General features: G+C 33.5%; 4 protein-coding genes across 4 annotated transcripts; 1 reads left to right on the forward strand and 3 right to left on the reverse strand.

Annotated features, from left to right (window-relative positions):
* Positions 1-448: 448 nt before the first annotated feature.
* LOC108222193 (gibberellin 3-beta-dioxygenase 1) lies at positions 449-2,606 on the forward strand. Its single transcript, XM_017396098.2, has 2 exons — positions 449-1,075; positions 1,889-2,606. The coding sequence occupies exons 1-2, from the start codon at positions 582-584 to the stop codon at positions 2,460-2,462; spliced, it is 1,068 nt and encodes a 355-aa protein (XP_017251587.1). The 5' UTR covers positions 449-581; the 3' UTR covers positions 2,463-2,606.
* Positions 2,607-2,797: 191 nt separating this feature from the next.
* LOC108220956 (probable 2-oxoglutarate-dependent dioxygenase AOP1) lies at positions 2,798-4,818 on the reverse strand. The gene is made up of 3 exons (XM_017394855.2): positions 4,396-4,818; positions 3,982-4,303; positions 2,798-3,423 (listed from the first exon to the last, which is right to left on the reverse strand). Exons 1-3 carry the CDS (start codon positions 4,767-4,769, stop codon positions 3,175-3,177), a joined length of 945 nt encoding a protein of 314 aa, XP_017250344.1. The 5' UTR covers positions 4,770-4,818; the 3' UTR covers positions 2,798-3,174.
* A 2,650-nt stretch (positions 4,819-7,468) lies between these two features.
* On the reverse strand, positions 7,469-9,841 carry LOC108222298 (probable 2-oxoglutarate-dependent dioxygenase AOP1). The gene is made up of 3 exons (XM_017396218.2): positions 9,405-9,841; positions 8,567-8,888; positions 7,469-7,895 (listed from the first exon to the last, which is right to left on the reverse strand). The coding sequence occupies exons 1-3, from the start codon at positions 9,788-9,790 to the stop codon at positions 7,650-7,652; spliced, it is 954 nt and encodes a 317-aa protein (XP_017251707.2). The 5' UTR covers positions 9,791-9,841; the 3' UTR covers positions 7,469-7,649.
* Positions 9,842-14,342: 4,501 nt separating this feature from the next.
* On the reverse strand, positions 14,343-16,052 carry LOC108220965 (probable 2-oxoglutarate-dependent dioxygenase AOP1). The gene is made up of 3 exons (XM_017394868.2): positions 15,469-16,052; positions 15,055-15,376; positions 14,343-14,876 (listed from the first exon to the last, which is right to left on the reverse strand). Exons 1-3 carry the CDS (start codon positions 15,837-15,839, stop codon positions 14,622-14,624), a joined length of 948 nt encoding a protein of 315 aa, XP_017250357.1. The 5' UTR covers positions 15,840-16,052; the 3' UTR covers positions 14,343-14,621.
* Between the last annotated feature and the right edge of the window lie 420 nt (positions 16,053-16,472).

Below are 16,472 nucleotides of genomic sequence, written 5' to 3' on the forward strand. Positions count from 1 at the left end.
AGCAACCCCTCGTTGCTTTGTTGAGAGGTGGTGAAATCTGTGAATTTGTCAAATTTACGAAAATAAATTTGTTAAATTTTTTTATAATAATTATATGATTAATTGATTAAATTGGTAATTACAGGGATTCTAAAAATCAACTACCCATATGTTTCTTTAAACTTTGCTCGTTTGAAATGTCGGGACTGTTCATAACATGAGACAAATGATTAATTTACGTCAAATCTATAGGACCAAATATAGTCATACGAGTGATCTTGTTGGATTCGTATTACAATAAATACTTTATATTTAATATTAATATGAAATATTAACGATAAAAAGTGTGTGTTGACAAACGTATCAAGATAAACACGAAAAGTAATAAGATACGGAGGAAGTACTGACGTAGATCCAGTCACTTTGCCCCCTCTACATCTCACCCTATATAAACCCTCCGTATCCTATCTAGTTATTTCCTCGTCATAATTTTGTTTAGAATATCCTACCTTCTAGCCAACACTATCAGCACCCCAAAATCTTTCAAAACCAAGCAACCAAGTACAAAACCTTCTTTCATTCACACATTCTCAGCTTCCTTCATGCCTCACAAACTCGCCGATGGCTTCGAAACTCCTCAACCATTCCACCACCACCACAACCAGAGCCTCGACTTGAACTCGTTTCAAGACTTACCCGATTCTCATGCATGGCCTTATTCCGAGCCACACGACTACTCCTTAAGCCGTGAAAAAAGTCATTCTAAATTGCCACCGGTTATTGATTTAAATGATCTAGTGAATGGCCTTAAGCATGTGGTTCATGCATGCAAAACATGGGGAGCTTTCCAGATTATAAACCACGGAGTGTCGAACCGAGTTGTGGACCGCATGGAGGATGCGGCGAAGAGCCTCTTCAATCTTCCTTTCGAACAGAAGCTCAAGGCTCAGCGATGCGAAGATGGAGCTGTGGGATATGGTCCTATTCGAATCTCGTCCCTATTTCCGAAACGTATGTGGTCTGAGGGGTTTACCATTGTTGGTTCTCCCGTTCAACATGCTCGCAAACTTTGGCCAGAGGATTACACTGCTTTCTGGTATTCTTCTCCTTTTTCGCATCTTGTAATGCATGCATATATTCAAGTAAAACAGCCCGCATTCTTGTAAATATACTTAACCCGTGTCACAAATTATTATACCAAAATATAACTTTTAGTTAGATCATCAGAACTCGATACTGATACTGAGATCGTTTGGGTAAACTTAAAAAAAAAGTGTTTTTTGCTCAAAGTAAAGAATTGGACTAGAAGTGGGAAGTAAATTACGACTTATAAGTGATTAAACTGTTTGGGAAAAAAGTAGAAGTACTGAAACAAAAGCTAGCATTCTCAGCTTCTTATAAGTGCTTCTGGTTTTTTACTAAAAGGGTCAAGAAAAGTAGAAGCCGACTTCTCGTCGAAAGAAGCCTGAAGTGGCAATAGCCAAACAGGCACATTGATACTCGGGTCAAAAGGTGTAATTTCCGGACATCCCAACCAGGACTAATTAGCCTAACCGATATTCTGACTCAGGCTGATACTGATATGGATACTGAGCTAAGCTTGTTTGGAGGGGGTGTCTGCAGTGTGTAATGTGTACTAATTTGAAACAAAACAAGGCCACACAAACGTTGTGATGGTAGGGTACACAGATATAGATAGCTATGCAGTAGATCCTATCTATCTAATATATAAAGGTGAAAAGATTTTATATATTTACTAGTTGCCTTGTCCAAAAAAAGCAAGGAATGAATTATTAGTAACCTGTGGACCAGGACAAGATATGGAGATATTGCATTCACATAAAATCAAACCAGCTTTTTTTTTTTTTTAATTTTTTCTATTTAATTTGTTTTCTTTCTATAATTGTAGTGATGCCACAGAAGAATACCAGCAGGAAATGAAAAAATTAGCTGGAAAGCTTATGTGGATAGTGCTGGAGTCACTTGGCATAACCAAAGAAGATATCCAATGGGCAGGCCCGGATGGAGAATTCGGACCCTGTGGAGGTGTCTTGCAGCTGAACTCATACCCGATCTGTCCCGACCCGAGTCGTGCCATAGGCATAGTGGATCATACAGACTCTAGTCTTCTTACCATTCTCCACCAAACCAACCAGAGTGGCTTGCAAGTGTTCAGGGAGGGGTTCGGGTGGGTCACGGTCCCTCCTGTCCAAGGTGCATTAGTAGTTAACATAGGTGACTTGCTCCACATACTCTCCAATGGCTCATACCCTTCTGTGCTCCATCGCGTTGTCGTGAACCGTGATCAGCACCGCTTGTCCATGGCCTATCTGTTTGGTCCTCCAAATAATGCTGAGATTTCTCCTTTGTCGAAACTGGTGGATCGTTATCATCCTCCTCTTTATAGGCCAGTGACTTGGACCGAATATCTTGGAATGAAAGCTAAACTCTTTTATGAGGCCCTTTCAGCTCTTCGCCACTGAGCTCGTTAATATTATGTCATTATCTAGTCGTTAGTATTGACAGACCGTATCCCGCTCCTTGATATTATATCATTATCTAGTCGTTAGTATTGACAGACCGTTTCTCAGCAAGAACAAATTAATATAAGACTGCACGTTTTGATCTTGTTTAATTAATTTCTTAATTTTATTGTTCAAATTTCGTAATTTCTAGAGCATTTCGAATCAGGTAGTCATCCATTATTATTCTGGGCAAGTTGTCTGCTAACGAAAGCAAAGATTATCATAGTTGTGGGAACTTTTACTAGACATTTTTGACACTACATCAAATAATTCAAAAATACTGCTCATAAATCTTTATAATAATTTAAATTTAGTGCTTATATATCAAACTCAACAGTGAAATATGTTCCATCAAAGTACAAACAACCCAAGCACTGAAAACAAAAGCAAACCAGGTACTACAAATACAAACCAGTGCCGGTCCGACAAACCATTGATGCAACCATCTACGAGCGACTTTTTCCGCTCGAAGACATTTATCAGCGAAAAACGACTCATTCTAATATTTTTGAAAGATGGTTACAAACAATCGATAGGTAGGGTCTAACGGCCTACAAACTAACGGACGATGCTAGATGAATAAACACACACAAACGAGTACAAGATACTTTATAAAACACACTCAAGTTGTTTCGCATCGGCCCTACGCGCGTTGGAAGCCAGCCGAGAATCAAACACCACAGTAAGTTTTAAGAGCAGATTCACATTTCTGGCCAGCTTCTGTATAGTAAAAGCCAAGAAACTTCACATGATCAAATGGCTTAAACAGCAAAGGATGTTCTTCGTCCACCAACTCTTCCGGGGCTTTTATTATGTACCCCTCTTTCGGTACTGAAAACAATCCAACCGAGTATCGTGGCTCCGATCCACTCATCATCACCCTGTGATAAGCGGAATATACTCTCCCGTTGCTCCAAGCCTTCATAAAATCATTTTAAATTTAATAAACATCATAAAAGTATATTCCCTCTGTCCCAGTTTGTATGAGCATCTTTGACTAGCACAGTTTTTAAGAAATGAATGTTTGACTTAATCTTAACCACATAAAAAGAGTCAAGGAATGTTACTCCCTCCGTCCCATTTTAGTTGTCACATTTCCTTTTTTGTTGGTCAAATTGACTAATTTTTGACCAAAGATTACAAGTCACTTTTTTATCATTTTAAAAAACTGAAAATTACATCTTAAAGTAGATTAAAAGTTATTTTCGGTGACATATTTTTTTTATTTTTTCAATTGATAAAATATTAATAAATTTCAGTCAAACTTTGGTCAATTTGACCGGCACAAAACCAAATGTGACAACTAAAATGGGACGGAGGGAGTAAATAAGTGTAGTTTATGAATGTGTGGTTGTAATAACCAACGAAAAATTCATTCTTTTGGTACATCAAAAAAGGAAAATGATTCATATAAAATGGGACGGAGGGAGTAACAGATAGAGATTTTAATCAAATTTAAGGTACGAGAATGATTTACGTGAAAAGAGTCACCGATCATGACTATGAACGAATCAGGCGAAGGCTTGACAGTGATCCATTCGCCGTCTCTAGTTTGCACCTGCAATCCACAGACCTGATTCTGATAGAGTATCGTTACAATATTTTTATCAGTGTGAGAAGTTAAACCAAGCTTCGCCTCAGCTGTTTCGGGTCCTTTGTATTTCATAACTCGAAGAAGATATTTCGTGGAGTCCAAATGTTCATCTAAGTACTTTTTCAAGCCCAGGCTCTCTAACACCATTGTCCTAACCATCTGATCTAGCTCAGATAGCTGCTCCGAGAACGATTGTACAGTCTCGCTGACAGAATTTTCATTATTTCAATAAACGTCAGTACACTAGCGACAGAAAACACAATCGAAAGGACTGTAACATGAATTATAGAGACCTACCAGAATGCAGGGTTCCCCTGAGGCCACAAAACGTTACTGAATTTTCGCGATTCTTCGAGAGAGGGGGCACCTTCGATACCCATGCTCTCGTAAAGGGGAACCATGGGGTACTGTCCAACGTAGCCGTGAAAAGGGATTTTGGAGGAGTTTCGTATTTTGGTTTGTAAAGGGAGATCAAAGAGCTCCTGCAATGCGGTGAACAGAGATTTTCGAAGCTCAGACGGGACTTTATCGAATGAGGCTTCGAAACACCCGAATTCTTGGAGAGCTTGATGGACTTGAGATTTTATTGAGTCCCATAGGAAAGTGCCTGGTTTCAGTTCATGCCCGGAAAAATTAATGAGAGGCAGAGCGAGAAGATTTTGAGATCCCATTAATTCGAGTTACAAATCTAAGCTGTTTAAAACGTTATGCGCGTACAAATAGGTATATAGCTTCATGGAATTTAATTATTGCATGTGAACAAATAATTAAAAGGTAAATTACAGATATTTAACGCGGTTTAACATTTTTATGATCGAAACTTCAAATTTGCCAAATATTTGTTAGATATATTTTTTACCCAGAAAAATTGGCTGAGCAGAATATCGCAAAAAGTGGTCCTCAAGTACTATTTTTTAACATATACTTAATTATAAATTTGAAATTCAGTCAACCAAATGTAGTTATAGTTTAGCTATCACATTACATTTTACTCGTAATTAATAAAATTACTAATTTTGCATGAAAACGATCTAATTGTATATGTTTAATATAGAAGGTCCGGCATGCATTTAAGACTCTTATGAAATATGATTTCATAAATTATTTTTAATTTTATTCTAAATAAAAATTTTAATTATTAAGATTAAATTATAAAATTACATCTTATATAATCTTAAAATATCTATCTAACAATAAATTTTTTATAAAAAATGAGTAAGAACTGCCCGATTATTCCTTAAAAGAGGCCAAGTCGGATGCACAATCAACAGTTTAAACCGCCAAAAACTTATCACAAAATGCTATGTATCAACTACAAAACAAAAAAGCTTAAGCAGCAAAATTAAGAAACGATTATCATGCAAAATAAATTGATATATATAATAAACTATGACTATGAGATCGTGAAATTTGTCACAAAATCTAGTAATATTCGTCGGTTTGTAATATGGAGTATTGTAATACTGACTTGTACAAGCTCAAGTGGTCCTGTTACAAAAATTAATCTTAACTAATTAAGATGGTTCTGATCTCGTGATTAGTCGATAATTAGTTGTTTTTTCCTACTCTGTAAATTTTACTGGCCAATCAAGTGGTCCTAACTATACAAATTTCAAAGTTATGTGTTAATTTAATAGTCTCTTTCAGGAAGTCTTAAACTAAATATAGTGGCTAATTAAAGTGGTCCTAATAATTTATTGGTGGTCCTAATTAGACAAATTGCTAAGCTTAAGTACGAATTAAGATGTCTCTATTTGTGAAGTCATGGACTAATCAAATAATTAATAAATTAAGTGGTCCTCATAATGATTTAGACTAACGTAATTAATGATCTCTCGCTATCTTAAAATCAAGTGAACTCCAAACCTGTGATCTTACTTCAATTTTAAACATAATTATTGATTCAGTTGTCGAATTATATAATGTGATTTTCTTTTGATAATTAAATGATATAATGTGATAACTAGCATCAAGTGGTCCTAACTACATGTTTTTTGATTAATTAAGAGCATTTTTGATCAACTTAAAAAATGGGTATCATTAATGAAAGTTGTCAATATAGCGACTATGAAACGAGCATCTTGAACAATGATTGTCAGTACGAGTCATATTTGTCGTGTGGATTATATAACGTTAGTAAATTCTAATTTTTGACAATTAAATTTTATTATTTAACGTTAGTAAATTCTAATCTCAAGTCTCTGTGCATAATCATATTCTCATCTCTATAAATATTATATACTTCCCATCAATAAATTAGGTGTCCCTCCAAATTTAACGAAAAATAATAATCTTTCACCCTTTCTTTTTTTTTACTAGCCTTCGTGGGGACTTCCATTTTTCTTCTTGCTTTTTAAAAGACACTCCTTCCTGTATACGTATTTTTAGATATTGTTTTGTTTTTTTAATAAAATAATTCAGGATAAGTTTTGTTTTAAATTTATTTGGATTTTGATGATGCTTTATGTGAGGGCTTTGAGTGTTTTTTTGTGTGTTTTGGTGTGACTTCAATATCTAGGACTTTACACCGGTTGGATTTTCAAGAGTTTGAAATTGTGATAAAAATTTATACAGGATTGCAATTAGTGTTGATGGTTCAAACATGTAGTGATGAAATACATACATACATATATATATATATATATATATATATATATATATATATATATATATATATATCAATTTTAATAATCATTTGATTGTGTTTCTGTAAAAGTTAGATTAATCAGTGATATGATCCCTTTTATCAGTTAAAATTGGATTGTTTTGTAGATGATGTATGACATTATATTATTAAATTAACCACTTTTTTGAAAAAAATAAATGAATTACAACAATTTCTCCAAAAATAAATAAATAAATCATAGCGATTTCGAGGTTGTTTGAAGATTCATTCAAATAAATTAAAACCATGACTCCGGGTAATTTGGCAAACAAAAAATATAGATAAGATTTGTGGACGGAATTGAATTTTGACTAGATTTTTTCTATGACTCAAAATTTTCGAATAAGAATTTAGGTGACGAATTTCTGTGATGACTTATCATGGTTCTTATTTTGTTTCATTTGTCTTTTAGTTTTATACTATCTCATCCGCTACATTATCAACTTTTGCTATTTAGATTTTTGTCATTTTCTGATTTTTTTTGATTTTTTTTACAAACTTGCGATCTTGTAATCAAATGCATCCAATACAATCAAATATCAACATCTCTTATAGAATGGAAACCGAAAGTAATTTCACCTTTTTAGGTAAAAGTTGTATTTAGTTGATTTTACAAATCATATTTTAATAAATATATTCAATATATAGTAAAATTACAAAAAACTGTAAAAAGAAAAATAGTTTTGATATATTAATCCCCGAAACTTTATAAGATAATTTTGAGAAATTTATTCACTAAATAATATTACAATTACATATCTAAAAGCATCATTAAAAACATACACATAAACCTTGAATTGAAAATACGTTAATTCCACATTTTCACCACACATTTCACTCACACACATCGTACAAATGTTACACTTAATCGACGTGAAAGCCAATTTCAAACCCCACAGTATGACTTGATAGGACACTTTGATTTCTTTCCTTCGTCAGTGTAATAGAAATCGATGTACTTGTAATGATCGAACGGCTGAAACTGAATCTCATGTTCTTCATCCGCTAGCTCTTCCGGGGTGTGAATAATCTCATCCCTTATGAATGTAAATACCCCAAGCGAATACCTCTCTTCAGTTCCCTTCATTATCACTCTATGCTGGGGAGCTTCTATTCTCCCATTTGTCCATGCCTACAATATTTTGGGAGCAACTCGTAAATAATCTTGATCATAAACCGACAAAACCTTCTTAACATTTTCGATTTTTTATATACTCCCTCCGTCCCCCTGAATTCTTTACCTTGGAGGGGGACACGGAGACCAAGACAATGTATAAAAAATGAGTAAAGTGAGATGGAAAGTGGGTAAAGTGGTGGGACCTATCAATATTTAATAATAGATTTGAGATAGTGGAGGAAAGTAGTGGGTGTAATAGTAGTTTTTATTGTTAAATATGAGATATATAGTAGGGGAAGATAGTGGGTGTAATGATAAAAAAAACTTACTATTTATAGTAACGTAAAGAAATGAGAGGGACATCCCAAAATAGTAACTGTAAAGAAATGAGAGGGACAAAGGGAGTATAATTTTCGAAAACTTGTTTTGACTAATGTTCGTAAATATAGGGAAACAATACTTGCTCTGTCCAATGAGTTGTATACATAGGAGGACGGGAACACGACAAGCACTTTAATGATCCTGCTGTAACCTTTTTTTAAAATTTTTTTTAGCTGAATTCTTATTAAAGAAAGAAAATCTTAACAAGAAGTTACGTAATTGAAATTTATGTCGAGAAGTGAAGAAAAACATATAAAATTAAATGAGACAAGAAGGAGTATAAGTTTGCGAAATTTCAAACGTACCATGCATGCATCGCCTGCCATGACGATAAAAGATGAAGGGGAAGGATCGACAAGAATCCATTGATCATTTGTTGATTTAATCTCCAGACCTGGAACTTGATGCTGATGCAGAATTGACATGAAGCTCTTGTCTGTATGAGGCACGATTCCTAAAGAGGTTTCCTTCTCGTGGCGTTGTCGATATTTTATGAGTCGAAAAAGATAAGAGGTTGATTCCAGAAGACGTTCATAGTGCTTCTCAATTCCATAGCTCTGAGAAACCATTCTCATTACTATTTGATCCAATTCAGCAACAACTTCAGTAAACAAACGTGCTGTTTCACTAGCCACAACAAGAACAAATTTCTCGTCAGATCAGCGCTAGAGTACTGATTTTGTAATTTAAAGAAAAAAAATTAGGGATCAATGAAACTGGTTAATTATCAAAGTCATCACTACTTGTGTCCCGATGTATCAAGTGAGTCGCTGATTATAAAAATGACTCATTTTAATCACTATTTTGAATATTTGTGTTGTATAGACCATTTGTTAGGACCCGCCCTAGAGATTTGGGTGTCCTAGACGAAATTTAAAAATGGTGTTCATATTTTTCAAGATCGTAAAGAAAAAATTTACATACATTCAAATCAATATACAACGACATAATCATAAATATTGTTTTAGGATTAACAACACAATCAATTCAAATGCATGTAAATATATAAATGCATAAATTTATCATTATATACTACATATACATAGATTTATTGGTGTCTTTGGGACAGTGGCCGATGACCCAGGCGTTCGCCTTGATCGCCTTACCCAAAAGCCGACCTGTGTCAATGATGGAAACTCTTACCAGAAAGTTGCATTTCCGGAGGGCCACATGAGATTAGTGAAAGCATGAGCTCCCTGCAGAGTGGTCGCGTTTTCGATACCTAAGCCTTCGTACAGAGGAACCACAGGCTCTTGGCCAACATAGCCATGGGAAGGTGTCTTGGATGTGTTTCGCAGTTTGGTTTCGAGTGGGAGATCAAATAACTGTTTGGTTGATTCGAATATTGCATTGTGAAGGTCTGGTGAGAAATTGTCATTGTATGTTGCAAGGAAACAACCATATTCTTCAAGTGCACTCACCACATTTTTGCTTGTTGCTAACCAAGAAGTTGAGCCTTGCTTTGTGTTTTCTTGTGAAAAATCTATACAGGGAAGATTGGGCTGTTTTGTTAAAGGGGAGGAATTCATTATTGCGAGCTGGTTTGATGATTTGCTTGACACTTTCTTAACTAATTCACTGCAATGCAACATTTAAGAACACGGATTATAATATTAGTGTATCTTAAGGTGAACCAAACTAGGACAACTAGTGCCACAAGAAAAAACGATTATTTTCAAAAATATATTTCGAGTTTATTTTTGATCGAATATAATCATAAAAGAATTCGTCAAAAATACATAATCGAAGATATATCTTGTATCGACTTGGAAAACCCGATCTTAAAACCCAAAATCGAAATTAAGTATATTATTTTCGACTAGTATATTTTCGATCTGTTGTCAATCGAAAATGAATAGTTTCGATCAGAATAAACGATCAAAATTGGTTTTTCCTATAATTATTCTCCACTTTACATAAAATGCAAGAAACTCATCATCATCGTCACTAGTTCATATGTCAAGGACGAATACGATGTGTGTACTCCGACAATCCGATAAAAATTTTCATTTCTCATATTCCTATATATAATGCGATACAAATTTTAATGATTATCATACATGATAGAGGTGCGATACAAATTTAAGTGACCGTCACTATCAAAATGATGAGATATTGTGCTAGATACAACAAATTTAAGTAATTTATCATAATTATCATGACGATGAGATAATGTCTTAGTAACGGAAGATGGAATATTCAGTATAAAAAACCCTGTCAAAATCAGAAATTGCATAAATTGTTTTTCCTTTATATTTTGGCAAGTATTATAATCCTCATTCGATGCATGCACACTGCACAGTAACAGGGTACGGTTGCTCATTAAACTAGTTCATCAAGTCTTAATCAAAAAGATAGTGTAGATGCTGATAGGATTAAATATTAAATAGCCACTAATAATAATAATATAAAAACAGCTTAAACTTGTTTAGAAGTTGGAAGCTGGTCCAAATCTGTACTAACTTTGCTTATTTTAATTATATATTTGCATGCGTGATTGTGTACTCAATCAGTGTAAACCTCTTTCTAATGGTCCCCTAATTAATTAAGGACCACATACAAATTATATGATTCTTGTGACATACTGACTAATTAATTAAGGATCGTCATGGATGACTGATTAGCAACATAAATTCATATACTCGAAGACAAGTGCGAAATCAACACAAAGCGTCTCTGACTAATTAATTAAGGATCGTCATGGATGACTGATTAGCAATATAAATTCATATACTCGAAGACAAGTGCGAAATCAACACAAAGCGTCTCTTTCTGCTGATTTTCTTGAAAATTTCCTTAGTTTGTACACGTAATATTATTTATTAATTAAATGAAAAACAAAAGATTCCTCCAAATCAAGATTAGCATTGTCGAATCGATCTCACATTTTAGACTGGTTCTCGTTTATATTGCTAAAATATGTAAATTTTCGCAAATAATCAGGCTAAATTGTTGTAATTATAATAAATGTAATATGATCATCCAAGAATTTCTTGTAACAGAAAATTTCGTTGATAATAATTAAGTTCATTTTTAATCCAGAATAATCACGAGAAAAAATGATGAAAAAACTATTAGCAACCAAAAATTATTTTGTCACTACTTTTTTTTCTGAAATGAAAGTGTTAATCTAATAATAAAAAATCATACAACATCTAACGATCGATTCAAATAAATTGTAAATTGCAATCGCGTGTCACCACCAAAAAAACTCTCGTCATGAGACGACAAAATGTCTACAACGGAATTGCAAATAGTTAACACTGAAATGAATTCGATAATTGTCATTTGATCCTGTGCATGATTGCTTGTCAGTTTATCACTTTATCGTCAAGTAGTTGCTCGTTAGTTTAGCTCATCAAGTCTTATTCGATATAGCGTAGATGCCGATACGATACATATAAAATAACAAAGACCGTACGATTCGACAATATTAAAAAAAACAGCTTAAACCTGTCAGAAGCTGGGAGCTGGTCCCAATTTGTATTACCTTTAATTTGCTTATATATTTAACTAGTATATATTTGCTTGCATGATTACGAGTATGGAGTATGTACTAAATCAGTGTAAATCTCTTTCTAATGGTCCCCTAAGAGCATCTTCAGCAGCATCTTAGCCCATTCCTTAAATATAATATAAAATATTGGATCCTAGTGACTTAAGATAATAATAGCTATTCTCACCTCCAACAATATTCCTTATATTCATTCCTTATATACTATTTTATTATTAAAAGTTGCCATTATTGCAATAGGTGAAGAGAGAGAACATGTTTGTATTCAAAATTTATTATAAAATAAGAGTTAGAGCATCTCCAACGGCGTTGTCTATAATCGTTGGCTAAATTGGACCTGTAAGACATTATGTAAAATTTGCTGAACCTGTAAGACATTTTGTTTCAATGGTATTGGCTATATTGGTTGGCTATAATTTAAAAATAGTATGTTATTAATATTTTAAATTGTTAAAATAGAATATATCAGTTCAATATGGTAATAAATGATGTACAATCTTCCTACAGATTTTCTTACAGACCTGTAGAGGTTCGACAAATTTAGCCATCCATAGGAGGTTGGCTAAATTTATAGACAACAGCTGAGCATGGTTGGAGTTGGGTTTTTGGAGCTGTTGGCTAAATTTTTTTATTTTAAGTATGCCACCTCACTTTTTAGCCAAGGGTTTTAGATGGTTGGAGATGCTCTTAGGAGAGGAGAGAGGTTACCTAAAGATAAGGCATGGTTAGTGGATCTTAGTGATTTAGGGAATTACTAGGATACTGTTGGAATGGATTATTTTCCCATATTCCTCATATTTTGATTTAAGACTCCAAATAGGGAAGCTGCTGGTAGGGCTGTCAAAAAAGTCCGAAAAATCCGATATCCGTCCGAAAAATCCGCATTCGTATCCGAGATAAAGCGGATATTATCCGTATCCGAGACAAAGCGGATATTATCCGCATCCGAATCCGACAATTCCGGATACGGATACGGATATAGGCATATTCGTATCCGATGATATCCGCATCCGAAATTAAATATATATGATATTAAATATTAAATATTATTAATATTATTCAATAACTATATAATGTGTGTATTTATATATGTATACATAAAATAATATATTTATATAAATTTTGTATAATTTTAAAATATTATAGACATATATCATAATTTTATTTGAGTTTAATATTTTAAAGACAACAAATTTATATTGAAAGATTAATAAGAATTAAATTTTGAATTAATATAAACCTTCTTTAATGATTTTAAATTTTTTACTCATTTTTTAAAAATTATTTTTTTATTTTTACTATTTTTTATGATTTTTTAGAAATTTTAATAGAAAAATAAAAATTCTGATTAAAAATCAGATTCGGATCCGGATATTATCCGAATCCGGATAGTATCCGTCGGATCCGGATTCGGATATCATCCTTTAAAAAATTTCGGATTCGGATACGGATACGGATATGAATTTTCGGATTCGGATCCGGATCCGGATACAGGTAGATCCGTATCCGAATTATCCGTTTGACACCCCTAGCTGCTGGAGTTGCTCTAATCACGGACCACATACTATGTGATTATTGGCTAATAAATTAACGATCCTAGTCATGGTCATGGATGATCAACATACATTTATATTTATATATATAGAAATTGTCAGATGCGAAATCATTAGAAATTGTCTCTTTTCAGTCATTTTCGTCTACGATAATTATATACATTAAAATTCGATAGAATTGTGACTTCCAGAATCAGTCAGTATATTTGAATTATTGTTAAATTTTAGTGTGGACCTGATTTTGGTTGGGCGACTTCTCATTTTGCCGCTACTTAATGCTCCTGGTCCCTGTGTCAATTTCGAGTAACGGGTCGTGTTCGTTTTAGCAATTATGTCGATTTTGGGTAAAATTAAAATTATATAAAATTGAATAAAACTGAAAATTGAAGTTATTAGAAATGAAATTCTAATTTCGCGTTATTTCGGATCAATCGGTTGATTTTTTATCTATCCTTGATAGTTGTATTAAATTAAAATGTGTTATGGATATACATACTAGTTAAATATTGAAAATGGTGATTTAAAAGAATTTTAAGAAAAATTACTTAAAACATTATTTTGGAAAACGGGAGAGACAAATATTTTGAAACAAATATATTCTCTCAAAAGAAACTGAGACGGAGAAATTATTCAGTTTCTAATCCTTACTGTAGTTGTAGAGTCATTTTTATGACTCGATCTGTGTTATCTTATTTTTCATAAAAAAGTTATTATTTTTTAAAAAAATAAAAATGTTTTTTCCTCCATACGAATAATAATTTTAGAAAAAAAGTTTAAAAATATGAAAAATATTTATCTGAAATGTGTTTGAGTAAACGTAAAAAAAATAAAATAATTTTCATGTTTTTAAGAGATAAATGACTTAATCTGAAAAATAATATAAGAAAATCAAGATTATAAGAGTAAAATACAAACAGATAATGTTAATGATAATTTTTAACGGAAAATCGGGTAGTTACGAAATTATGTAATCAAACACATAAATATTAATACTCACGCGAGTTTGAACCAAAATTAAAATTTACAAACTTCAGTTATCTCGATTATTAATAATAAACTCAAACATTTTACAATCATTCACAATTACAATACAATCACAAACCAATACAACTTATCCCCTGCATCTGAATATTAAGAATGCATCTTATTAGCAATTGCGCATTCCACAACAATTACAAACCCCCACTTCCCACACAAAAACAAAAACAATAACTTAAATATAGACAGAACTTCAGATTGTGCTGAGCCTTCATGGATCTTAATCATATCTCATAACCAGCATTGAGAATTTCATCACACACCACAAAAGTCCTTGAGAATGTTTTGCGATCGACGGCCATGATCAGTGTCGTAGAACTTGAGCAAATCAACATGCACAAAGGGCTTGAACTGCAAGGCATGTTCTTCATCCACAAACTCTTCTGGCACTTCCACCAATTTCATGTCGTTGAGAAATGAAAACAGTGCAACATTGTACCGTGTTTTGTTTCCGCTCAGGCTCATGGTCACTTTATGATTCGGAGACAGTACTTGGTTGTTACTCCAGGCCTACATATGAACATCGACAGATTAGTAATCAGCAATGAATATAAATTTTTAACAAGCATCGACCTGGGACAACATAGGATAAACCTTAATCACTTGGGCTATCCAATCATGCTCAGTCTAATACCATGTTAAATCAACAGCTCATTAAGGTTTATAATATTATTTAACAATTAAGTACCTTGCATGCATCACCAGCCATGACAACAAAGGCAGAGGGAGGGAACTCAACAGAAATCCAATTGCCATCTCTGGTTTGAATTTCTAAACCCGAGACTTGATTCTGATGAAGTATGGTTAAGAAACTCTTGTCTGTGTGAGAGGGGAAAGCCATAGTAGTCTCATTCACCTCCGGAGCTCTATATTTCAAGTACCTAAGAAGGTAAGTTGTTGATTCAACATGAGACTCTGCATACTTTTCGACACCATAGCTTTCGAACAACATTCTTATTACCATTCTATCAATTTCCGCCACTGCCTTTGAAAACGCCAATGAACTTTCACTAACAAAATCAAAATTTAAACAAAACTAATTAACAAAAATTAGAGAATTACTACAATATGAAGAAAGAATGCTAATGAACTATTAATTTACCGGAAGGAATCATTTCCTTTTGGCCACATCAGAGTAGTGAAATTTGTAACACCTTCTTCAGTTGTCGAATAATCAATCCCTAATCCTTCATGAAGAGGAACAAATGGGATTTGCCCGACATAGCCATGATACGGCTTGTCATTCATGTTCTGCATTTTAGTACCAACAGGAAGGTCAAACAGCTCATCTGCTGCACAAAAGATTGCTTTGTCGAGCTCAGATGAAACCTTGTCACTCAATGCGATAAAACATCCATGATTCTCCAGAGATTGCCTAATATCTTGACATGTAGAGGTCCAAGAAGCCGCAGTAGGGTTTAGCTCGGTGAAATCTACAATGAAGAGCTTGGACATTAATGTTTGGGAGCCCATAATTTGGTTAGTCTTGCTCTGGTTTATTATGAAATGGACAGTTTGATTAAGGAAGAGTGCAGCTCTAATTAATTAAGTGGAAAATTGTATCTCCAACCATTTGCTTCTTAACAGGATTATTGTATATAATCCATGATGGTCTTTACTTAAAGAAGGCTGGGAGGTAAAGGACTTGTACGCTCCTGAACTATGGGTTCGATTCTCGCTCACCTTGAGATTTATTAATAAGGGATCAATAAACAATATTTGAAAAAGAAGACCAGGAGGACACAGGGTGAACTGAAATTTGGATGTTAATGTATGCATATAAAAATCATGAAATGACATACTCTATGAATTATGGTCACAAATTTTGAAATTATATATTTGGTTTATATTTTAACACACGTGGTCCATACACAATAATCATATATACAGCTAATACTGCAACCATAATGATCTGCAAAGAGCCAAGTAAACCTAAAAATATAAAAAAACATTTTCTGGGTTGCACTTGTTAAAATAAAATATTCTAACAAGTTACAATATTTTTCAAGTAAAATCAACATCAATTATGAACGCGAATGACAACAATATGACAAGTCTACGTTTAACTGCTACTTTCGATATTTACCAAACAGTTTTGTACCTACT

Source organism: Daucus carota, chromosome 5 (assembly GCF_001625215.2).
Source record: "Daucus carota subsp. sativus chromosome 5, DH1 v3.0, whole genome shotgun sequence".
Lineage (NCBI taxonomy): Eukaryota > Viridiplantae > Streptophyta > Magnoliopsida > Apiales > Apiaceae > Daucus > Daucus carota.

Bases quoted from the DNA above. Each gene is read 5' to 3' on its own strand.
- LOC108222193 (XM_017396098.2), top strand. From the start codon at position 582: ATGCCTCACAAACTCGCCGATGGCTTCGAAACTCCTCAACCATTCCAC. The intron at 1,076-1,888 runs GTATTCTTCTCC...CTATAATTGTAG, and splicing joins GAGGATTACACTGCTTTCTG to TGATGCCACAGAAGAATACC.
- LOC108220956 (XM_017394855.2), bottom strand. From the start codon at position 4,769: ATGGGATCTCAAAATCTTCTCGCTCTGCCTCTCATTAATTTTTCCGGG. The intron at 4,304-4,395 runs GTAGGTCTCTAT...AAATTCTGTCAG, and splicing joins CAGGGGAACCCTGCATTCTG to CGAGACTGTACAATCGTTCT. The intron at 3,424-3,981 runs GTAAATCATTCT...GATTTTATGAAG, and splicing joins TGATCGGTGACTCTTTTCAC to GCTTGGAGCAACGGGAGAGT.
- LOC108222298 (XM_017396218.2), bottom strand. From the start codon at position 9,790: ATGAATTCCTCCCCTTTAACAAAACAGCCCAATCTTCCCTGTATAGAT. The intron at 8,889-9,404 runs GTAAGAGTTTCC...TGTTGTGGCTAG, and splicing joins TCCGGAAATGCAACTTTCTG to TGAAACAGCACGTTTGTTTA. The intron at 7,896-8,566 runs GTACGTTTGAAA...AAAATATTGTAG, and splicing joins TGGCAGGCGATGCATGCATG to GCATGGACAAATGGGAGAAT.
- LOC108220965 (XM_017394868.2), bottom strand. From the start codon at position 15,839: ATGGGCTCCCAAACATTAATGTCCAAGCTCTTCATTGTAGATTTCACC. The intron at 15,377-15,468 runs GTAAATTAATAG...TGATTTTGTTAG, and splicing joins AAAGGAAATGATTCCTTCCG to TGAAAGTTCATTGGCGTTTT. The intron at 14,877-15,054 runs GTACTTAATTGT...GTTCATATGTAG, and splicing joins TGGCTGGTGATGCATGCAAG to GCCTGGAGTAACAACCAAGT.